Source organism: Bison bison, unplaced genomic scaffold (assembly GCF_000754665.1).
Source record: "Bison bison bison isolate TAMUID 2011002044 unplaced genomic scaffold, Bison_UMD1.0 scf7180017864254, whole genome shotgun sequence".
NCBI classification, from domain to species: Eukaryota; Metazoa; Chordata; class Mammalia; order Artiodactyla; family Bovidae; genus Bison; species Bison bison.
Genome location: NW_011494826.1, coordinates 10093168 through 10104036, shown reverse-complemented (window position 1 = coordinate 10104036; position 10869 = coordinate 10093168). Strand labels below are relative to the sequence as shown.

Here is a 10869-nt window from a genome sequence, read left to right as displayed (position 1 = left end):
ACACAAAATCTTGCACATGGCTGTTCACAGCAGCATTCTTTGTAACAGCCAAAAGGTAGGAACAACCCAAATGTCTGTCAGCTGATGGATAAGCAAAATGTGGTATATCTACACAATGGAATATCAACCATAAAAAGGACCAAAGTACTGATTCATGGTACAACACAGAGGGATCCTGAAAACATTATGCTGTTAAGAGTTAAGCACCAAGGTCACATAAGGCGTGATCCTATTTATCTGAAGTGCAGAGAATAGGCAAATCCATAGGGACAAAGATTAGTGTTTGCCTGAGGTTGGGGACAGAGGGATCAGAAGTAGGTTCTTTTGGGGTGATGAAGATGTTCTGGAATTAGGTGCTGGAAATGTAAAACTTCATGAATTTACTAAAAAACCACCAAATTGTGAACTTTAAATACCATGCTCTGTGAATTATATCTCAATTTTTTAAAAAAGTTAATGAAAAGCTATTTTCTATTTGGTCTCTTTTTCAGGAACAGTCAAGGGGGAGCGCCAAGGGGCATGCTGGATTTGATTGCATCTTTGATCTCCCTGGACCAGTGACCAGAGTGAAGAGAAGCCCCAAACTTGTGGGGTGCCCTCCATCCTCCCCTCCCCACATGAGCACCACTGTCAGCCTTGGCATTTGGAGGGCCAGTCTCACATACACCGCATTCCCACCACCGCCAGAATCCCAGTACTTCCTCCAAGACGAATCCCAAAATCTCATACTCCATCTCGTCTTCACTTTCTTCATTGTACTTGCCATCTTTTAGTCCTCTCCCTCCAAAATTTGGTTTTGTTCATTGATTTATCTCGGCTGCACAAAACAGTGCGTGGCTAACAGCAGATATTCAACAGATCTCTGGTGAATGAATGAATTTGGAAAAATTATACAGAAATTTGCATGAGGTGTTATTTTTAAAAGATGAAGCTCCATGAAGGTACCCAGTGGCCTAGTGGTTAGGATTCAGAGCTTTCACTGGAGGCCCAGGATCAATCCCTGGTGGGAGAATGATCCCACATGACGTGTGGCATGACCAAAAAAATAAGTTAAAAAAAAGAAGAAGAAGATCTTTTAAAAATTAAAAATAAATAAAATTTAAAAGTGAATCTCCATGCTTCAAAATGTGTTTATCTCCCATAAAAAAAAATCTTTCCCCTCCATTTAAATATGTACCTGATCTTTAAGAAATCTTGCATAAATTGTATTTTATTATAGACAATCAAATTTAACAAATCTTTATAGGCAAAAACATTTAGGCATTATAAACACAAAAATTTCAATACACAAAACAACACAGAGTCTTATTTTGGGACTATGTGGTTATGCTGTGCTACCTTTATAATTCCTTATCCAGAGTCCAAAAACGTAGGCAGGCCCTAAAAATGTAGCAGAAGCATTTCCGCACACTGGTATCCATAATCTAGCCTGTGCAGAAGTGTTTCCACTAGATTCATAGAGTACTCTTTGGAAGAAAAAGGCGAGGACTGGTCACCTGGTTGCCCTTCGGACCTTCTGCAACTCTTCAATGGGCTTCCATTCTTGGTTGATTGTTACAAGCTTTAAAAAGTAAATAAAACAAAATTAAAATGTTTTGTTAGGATCTGTCCATCCTCAGGTCCCCTTTTCAGATCTGTACATAGTTCCCTCTGGAAAAAGTATCACCATAACATTTGCAGCCAAAGAATCACCTCTTCCCATCTCTAATTAAAACAGTAACATGTACTGGTTCTATCCCTCTAAATAAAGTCTTTGGGTTCCTGAGTGTTACAGGATTAGCGAGAAAGATTATATACATATACCCCATTTTCATTTAACAGGTTCTAGATTTTTTTATTTCCTATGATTTTATGTGGACTATAAAGTTCAAAAAGTGTATCTGTTCCATGTGAGTGGCTATATAATGTTCCTAGCACAGAGCTAGGCACTTAAAATTTCCTCACATATTTACTCAACAAAGGTACAAATGATCCAAGTTACATAATAAGGGGAAAGACGGAGAGCTGAGGACAAGTCTTGACTTCCAAAGAACTCACATTCAGAGATTCTCATTTATTCGCACAGGTTTTCTATTCCCCCAGGAACAGGGAGATGTAGGTAGCTTTAAAGATCCTAGACGCCCTTCTCTAAGTCAAGCTGTGTCATTAGAATGCTTTGTTTAAACACAAACACACACACACACGTAACTTTTTGGAGACAATTTTAAGTCGTGTTCATTCCAACAGACTACATGTTTATTTCCAAAATATTTAAAATGTAAAAAAGTCTTTTCAATAGTCTTAAAAATCTACTCATTTGGATGAGTGGATATTAGCTAATTTTGCTTACAGAGAATGCCACTGCTGTTTTTAGGAGTTCCTGTTATTTATCACAATAGACCTTATATTAACTTTTGATAAACAGTGGATAAAATGAGATTATGCATAAACAGACTCATAGATTTCAAAAACAAAATTATGGTTACCAAAGGGGAAAGAGGGGGAAAGGGCTAAAACAGAAGTCTGGGACTGACATATATACACTTCTTTATATAAAATAGATAAACAACAAGGACCTATGTATGGCACAGGAAGTTCTACTCAGTATTCTGTAATAACCTATATGGGAAAAGAATTGGAAAAAGAATGGATATATGTATGTATGTGGATATATGTATTTATATAACTGAATTACTTTGCTGTACACCTGAAACTATTGTAATAGAACACTGGAAATCAACTATGCTCCAACATAAAATAAAAATCAAGTTAAAAAAGGAGATGATGTATCATAATAATGATAAAAGTTAATTATCTGAGTGCTTACTGTGGGCCAGACACCATGCTAAAGGGCTTTATCTACTTTATCTTCTTTAAGCCTCTAATCTCTGAGGCAGGGCCTAATATTACTGTGCCCATTTTATAGATTCTGAGAACCTCAGAGAGACCAAGTTGTCTAAAATCACCTGTGAATAACAGAGCAAGGATGTGAACTAGATCTCCACAATCCTACAGCACTCTCTTTTAACACTACACTAAATGGCGCCCTAAACATGAAAGGTATTACATCTGTTCTGCAGACAAAGGTGCTAAGATTTGGGCTAAGTATAAATCACATTTTAATGTAGCAATACCTTTGTAGGTACAGTAGGATCCACAGTTTCCCAAGGTTCTGGATTTCTTTTTCGATCAAGGCTAAAAGAAAAAGAAAGCTGATTAAACATTAAAGTGCATTTAAACCAACTCTGATATTGAGTTTATACTACTCTAGGGACAGACTCAGAGTGCATACTCAGGCATTCATTGCTAACTGAAATTGATGGAACAGTTCTTCAAAAAGCTTCACAGTTTGGCTCACACATTAAGGATTAATTCCTCTGCAGGGTAAAAGGTCTGTAGTGCCTTTATGGGGCTAGACTGGAAAATGTTTTCATAAGCTGAGAGCAATCAGAGCAGAAGTGCCAGGCTAAGAGCAAGCAAATTAAGCTCTTGCCCCAGTTTCTGGGAGGGGCAGAAGGGCTCAGCTTGAACCCTGTAGGTGGTAAACTGCCAGAACCTCCCATTACTGCCTATGGAGCTCTGCACCGGGCCAAGATGAGTTTCAGTTTTTCTGTTCCTTATATTCCAGGACGGAGAAGGCAATGGCACCCCACCCCAGTACTCTTGCCTGGAAAATCCCATGGACGGAGGAGCCTGGGAGGCTGCAGTCCATGGGGTCGCTTAGAGTAGGTGACTGAGCGACTTCACTTTCACTTTTCATTTTCATGCATTGGAGAAGGCAATGGCAACCCACTCCAGTGTTCTTGCCTGGAGAATCCTAGGGATGGGCTGCCATCTATGGGGTGGCACAGAGTCAGACACGACTCAAGTGACTTAGCAGCAGCAGCAGTATATTCCAGGATACATGGTATTTTACCTTATATCCAGGGCTGAAATTAGGTTTATTGTAGACAACTGAATCAGTCAACTTTACCACATTAGGAAAGACCTTTCTAGTAAACTGACATTTTAAAATGTCATTAAAATGATGATTTAAGATTGATAATACATATCCCAAAAGACTATCCAAGAACTTTACATTTCAAAATGTATGTTTAAAAAAAAAAACTTTATTTTGCTGCAGGAGAAGAGGAGGATGAAAGGTTGAAATGGATGAAAGGCTATTTAGATACAAGAAACAAACTTATTCCATCAATATCATCATTTAATAGCCTTCTGAAACCTGGATGCTTTCTGGCCCTGACTCCCAATTCACAATTCGACATTCTTATTCTCTGGGAAAAACCAGGAAACTGATACCATGCATTTCATAAACTGAAAGTCAACCTAACACTACTAAAAACGTTTCAATAAATGATGAATGCTTACTTACATCACATCGGATTTTCGAAGGGAATACACAGCGAATGACGAAGCTCCAGCAGCTGCCACGGTCATGAAAAACACCAAAGGAATAAGCTAACAGAGAATAAAATATTCTGATGTTTCAATGCGAAACACTTGAAATAGAATAGCTCTATATCATTTTATATTTTCTCCAAATCGGCACCATCTGTTCATTTTTAAAAGTTAATCTTTTTAGTCACAATTTTCAATTGCTTTAAAAACTTACTTCCTTCTTTTTCATCAGGAGTTGGAAAAAGCCCATGATGACTTAAGAGTAGAATCCAAATCTATAGTGGGGAAAAAATCCAAGATATTGATCAAAACTCAGCTATTAGGACTCAACCTGGTAGGCACCAAACCGGCTAACGTATCCCAAAGCCAGCCTCGAGCCAGATGATCAGCGCCTTCAACCGAGGGAGGCTCACCTGGGGGATCCAGAGGGACCTCACGAGCGGACGATGCCAACGCCCAGAACCGAATCCTGACCTCAACCCCCGCGGCTTATATAGCAACCCCGCCCGCTCCGGAAGGCCGGCCGGAGCGTTCTGATCACGCGGGACGCGCGGGGGCCGTGCGGGGCTTGACTTGCTTTCCCTGCCGGGTGCCCGGCAACTGGGCGCCCCCTGCAGGACTCCGTGTCCTCAGTCGCCGAGCAGCCGGACGCGAGCGCCCCCTGCCGCCCGCCACGGTTCTCAACCTCCGCTCGGAGCGAGCCGAGGCTGACCGTTAGCGCCCCTGCAACTGAGAACCAGGAGAGCTCGGATAGCCAAAACTGGTGAAAAGTAGCCCCTCTAAAAGGAGATCCGGAAAAGGAGCCGCAGAAACGGGGGTCGCATGGGAGGCTCCTTGGTGCAGGCAAGTAAATTAGAATTAATCCAAGTCACATTAAAAGCTCCAAAAATGGGATGTGGCACACATGTAAACTGTAAAGTTCCTTTCAGAATAATTCCTCATTGTCTTGATTTTTTAACCATTAAAAAAAAAAATCAGGATGTGAGGGAGAAGAAACAAAAAGAATCAACTGGAGAGATTTCCAAGAGAAGATTTCTTAGACGACTCTGGAGGCTGGCTTTGTCTTGTCCGGTTTTAACTCACCCCTAAGCTAGCAGACAAGCCTTGCACGGAACATGCAGGCGGCTGCAGAATCACGGGAATAATAATTAAATCATAATCTGTGTGCCAGACGCTGTACAGAATCTTTTCGACATTTTCGCAAGTTTTTAGGCTCAGAGATGCTCTAGTCATATAGCCAGTAAGTGGTGGAGATGCAATCAGAGCCCAGTTCTGTCTGACAATATCACTGTTGTTTCTGCACCCCACTCTTAGCAACTGAAATTAAGACAAGAGTGCAAGCTCAGTTATTTAAAAAGTTATTTTTAAAAAATTATTTTAAAACTGTTTGAAGTTCAAGCTATATATAAGTTAATGTAAAATCAAAAACAGTGTTCTGTGAAGGGCCAGATCCAGCTCTGTTACCTGGTTTTAGTTCTAGTCATGGACTTTGCATTCAAACTGACCTGAGTTCAGGTCAGTTGGCCCCCCCTGCCACACTTTATTAGCTGACTGACTTCAAGGAAACTGCTTAGGCTTTATGGCTCTTATAAAATGGGGACAAACCTAGCTCAGCAGGGAATTGGAAAAAATGGTAGACTGTATGCCAAGAATATAGCATTCTGTTTTGCCTGAGGTAGGCGTTCAATCAATAGTAATTGTTATTTGCAAATAATTGTTTTATATATGGCAGAACATAAATATAACTTCTAACCCAGTTACTACCACCTAATTCTTCCTGTGTAATCCAAGTTGTAACTGGAGATGTGTATTGATTACTTCAAAGAAAATTAAAACTTTTTTGTAGTTTGTATTCACAACAAACTATGGAAAATTCTTAAAGAGATGGGAATACCAGACCACCTGACCTGCCTCCTGAGAAATCTGCATGCATGTCAAGAAGCAAGTTAGAACTGGACATGCAACAACAGACTGGTTCCAAATCAGGAAAGGAGTACATCAAGGCTGTATATTGTCACCCTGCCTACTTAACTGACTCAGTACATCAAGCAAAATGCCAGGCTGGATGAAGCACAAGTGGGAATCAAGATTGCCAGCAGAAATATCAATAACCTCAGATATGCAGATGACACCACCCCTATGGCAGAAAGTAAAGAACTAAAGAGCCTCTTGATGAAAGTGAAAGAGGACAGTAAAAAAGTTGGCTTAAAACTCAACATTCAGAAAAGGAAGCTCATGCCAGCCATCCAGTCCCATCACTTCATGGCAAATAGATGGGGAAACAATTGAAACAGTGAGACTTTCTTTTTTTTTTTTTTTTTGGTTCCAAAATCATTGCAGCTGGTGACTGCAGCCATGAAATTAAAAGACACTTGCTCCTTGGAAGTAAAGCTATGACCAACCTAGACAGCACATTAAAAAGCAGAGACATTGCTTTACCAACAAAGGTCCATCTAGTCAAAGCTATGGTTTTTCCAGTAGTAACGTATGGATCTGAGAGTTGGACTATGAAGAAAGCTGGACGCTAAAAATTGATGCTTTTGAACTGTGGTGTTGGAGAAGACTCTTGAGAGTTCCTTGGACTGCAAGGAGATCCAACCAGTCCATCTGAAAAGAAATCAGTCCTGAATATTAATTGGAAGGACTGACGCCGGAGCTGAAACTCTAGTACTCTGGCCATCTGATGAGAATAACTGACTCCTTTGAAAAGACCCTGATGCTAGGAAAGATTGAAGGCAGGAGGAGAAGGGGATGACAGAGGATGAGATGGTTGGATGGCCTCACTGACTTGATGGACATGAGTTTGAACAAGCTCCAGGAATTGGTGATGAACAGGGAAGCCTGGTGTGCTGCAGTCCATGGGGTCACAAAGAGTCAGACACAACTAAGTGACTGAACTGAACAATTTGTATTGAACAGAATCAAAGAAGCCTTTTAATGCTCCTTCTGCAGAATTTCTAAAGCTTGTCAGAAGGTTCTAAGAAAAGTCTCATTTTAATTAAAGATAAATTGTTTATAGGATGAAAGGAGGAGAAAAAGGAAATCCTATAGGAATCCATCATGACCCACAAGTTAAAATTAAAATGTGTAGCCCTTGGGAATTCCCTGGTGGCTCAGAGATTAAGACTCTGAGATTCCACTGCTGGGAACCTGGGTTTGATCCTTGGTGGGGGAACTAGGATCCCACAAGCCAAATTAAACTCAGAGCCCTGCTTTGCCAAAGCATTGCTTTTCAAAATGCAGTTTTGTGTAATAGTAGCCTAGGCACTATCCTGGGAATGGGGCATGGTAAATCACGTTTCTTCCAATTTACTTTCCATGGGTAAGTAATTTCCATGTAATTCTTACGTGATTTGGTGCCAAAGACAGGTGATTAATTCTAAGGGGCTCTGAAAAATCTTACCAAAGGTGAGGATATTTATTTGAATATAAACAAACCAACTGTAATTTTGGGAGCAATTAGAGAAACTTAAATACAGACCAGAGATGAAATATTAAAGGAGTATTGTTGATTTTCTCAGGTGTGATAATGGTATTATGGGCTTTTTTTAAAAGCACATTTTTAAAGAGATTAAGAAATATGATGTATGGGATTTACCGTAAAATACTTCAGTTAGAAAACAAATGAAGCAAATTTAGCAAAATACTATTTAATCTAGCTTATAGATATGTGGGAGTTTGTCATATTACTAAATGTTTGGAAATGTTTAGATTAAAATGTTTTAAAAATGTATAAATTGTATATAGTATTAAAAAATAAAATTCAACGGAGTCAATTTTAAGACCTAATTGACTTTATTCAATAGTTGATGAACTAGAAAGGTGTTCCAAGAGGTAGTACAAACAGAAAGCTTTTATAAAGACAGAAAGGTGGGGCAAGAAGGTATTAGCTGTAACCCAGACTTGCAGGGGCATGAAACCACAGCTACTTGGTTCCCACTCTAGGAATCTAACTTAGATTTTAGTCAGCCCAGCTTGGGCTTTGTAAGAAAAATCAAATATTTTTTCATTGAACATCTTCATTATTCCTTCATGCCCATCCTTCAGTGGCTGACTGTTACCAGGGTTAGCAAATACGGATTTGCTAAATTTCATACGGTCTGTTGTTGCTCAGTTGCACCGTCGTGTCCGACTCTGCAACTCCACGGACTACAGCAGGCCAGGCTTCCCTGTTCTTCACCATCTCCAGGAGGTTGCTCAAACTCATGTCTGCTGAGTCAATGGAGCCATCCAACTATCTCATCCTTTTTTGCCCCCTTCTCCTCTGCCCTCAATCTTTCCCAGCACCAAGGTCTTTTCTAATGAGTCGGCTCTCTGAATCAGGTGGCCACAAGATTGGAGTTTTAGCTTCAGTATCAGTCCTTCCAATGAATATTCAGGATTTCCTTTAGGATTGACTGGTTTGATCTCCTCACTGTCCAAGGGACTCTCAAGTGTCTTCTCCAGCACCACAACTCAAAAGCATCAGTTCTTTGGTGCTCAGCCTTCTTTATGGTCCAACTCTCACATCTGTACATATTGTTTAATGCTGTAATGTGGCTCAGAAAGGAGTTTGAGTTTAATGTAATGCCATTCAAGAAATAGAGGGGAAAAATAGAATGGGAAAGACTAGAGATCTCTTCAAGAAAATTAGATACCAAGGGAACATTTCATGCAAAGCAATAAAGGACAGAAATGGTATGGACCTAAAAGAAGCAGAAGATATTAAGAAGAGGTGGCAAGAATACACAGAGGAACTATACAAAAAAGATGTTTACAACCCAGACAATCACCATAGTGTGATCCCTCACCTAGAGCCAGACATCCTGGAATGCGAAGTGGGCCTTAGGAAGCATCACTAAAAACAAAGCTAGTGGATGTGATGGAATTCCAGTTGAACTCTATTTCAAGTCCTAAAAGATGATGCTGTGAAAATGCTGCACTCAAATATGCCAGCAAATTTGGAAACTCAGCAGTGGCCACAGGACTGGGAAAGGTCAGTTTTCATTTCAATCCCAAAGAAAGGCAATGCCAAAGAATGCTTAAACTACTGCACAGTTGCACTCATCTCACACACTAGTAAAGTAATGCTCACATTCTCCAAGCCAGGCTTCAACAGTCCATGAACTGTGAAATTCCAAATGTTCAAGCTGGATTTTGAAAAGGTAGAGGAACCAGAGATCAAATTGCCAACATGCCGTTGGATCATTGAAAAAGCAAGAGAGTTCCATAAAAACTTCTGCTTTATTGACTATGCCAAAGACTGTGACTATGTGGACCACAACAAACTCTATAAAATTCTTAAAGAGATGGGAATACCAGACCACCTGACCTGCCTCTTGAGAAATCTGTATGCAGGTCAGGAATCAACAGTTAGAACTGGACATGGAACAACAGACTGGTTCCAAATAGGGAAAGGAATATGTCAAGGCTGTATATTGTCACTGTGCTTATTTAACTTATATGCAGAATACATCATGAGAAACGCTGGGCTGGATGAAGCACAGCTGGAATAAAGATTGCCAGGAGAAATATCAATAACCTCAGATATGCAGATGACACCACCCTTATGGCAGAAAGTGAAGAGGAACTCAAAAGCCTCTTGATGAAAGTGAAAGAGAGTGAAAAAGTTGGCTTAAAGCTCAACATTCAGAAAACTAAGATCATGGCATCTGGTCCCATCACTACATGGCAAATAGGTGGGGAAATGGTGGAAACAGACTTTATTTTGGGGGGCTCCAAAATCACTGCAGATGGTGAATGTAGCCATGAAATTAAAAGACACTTGCTTCTTGGGAGAAAAGTTATGACCAACCTCAGTTCAGTTGCTCAGTCGTGTCCGACTCTTTGCGACCCCATGAACCACAGCACGCCAGGCCTCCTGTCCATCACCAACTCCCGGAGTTCACCCAGACTCACGTCCATCGAGTCAGTGATGCCATCCAGCCATCTCATCCTCTGTCGTCCCCTTCTCCTCCTGCCCCCAATCCCTCAGCATCAGTCTTTTCCAGTGAGTCAACTCTTCGCATGAGGTGGCCAAAATACTGGAGTTTCAGCTTTAGCATCATTCCTGCCAAAGAAATCCCAGGGATGATCTCCTTCAGAATGGACTGGTTGGATCTTCTTGCAGTCCAAGGGACTCTCAAGAGTCTTCTGCAACACCACAGTTCAAAAGCATCAATTCTTCGGCGCTCAGCCTTCTTCACAGTACAACTCTCACATCCATACATGACCACAATAAAAACCATAGCCTTGACTAGACGAACCTTTGTTGACAAAGTAATGTCTCGGCTTTTGAATATGCTATCTAGGTTGGTCATAACTTTCCTTCTAAGGAGTAAGCGTCTTTTAATTTCAGTAATTTTGGAGCCCAGAAAAACAAAGTCTGACACTGTTTCCACTGTTTCCCCATCTATTTCCCATGAAGTGATGGGACCGGATGCCATGATCTTGTTTCTGAATGTTGAGCTTTAAGCCAACTTTTTTCACTCTCCACTTTTCACCTTCATCAAG

The 10869-nt window shown here is 40.5% G+C and overlaps 1 protein-coding gene across 1 annotated transcript; it reads right to left on the bottom strand.

The window, feature by feature from the left end:
* Window positions 1-1192: 1192 nt before the first annotated feature.
* LOC104994238 (chromosome unknown open reading frame, human C15orf48) lies at window positions 1193-4935 on the bottom strand. Its single transcript, XM_010847755.1, has 5 exons — window positions 4791-4935; window positions 4592-4652; window positions 4352-4437; window positions 3114-3174; window positions 1193-1561 (listed from the first exon to the last, which is right to left on the bottom strand). Exons 2-5 carry the CDS (start codon window positions 4625-4627, stop codon window positions 1493-1495), a joined length of 252 nt encoding a protein of 83 aa, XP_010846057.1. The 5' UTR covers window positions 4628-4652; window positions 4791-4935; the 3' UTR covers window positions 1193-1492.
* Between the last annotated feature and the right edge of the window lie 5934 nt (window positions 4936-10869).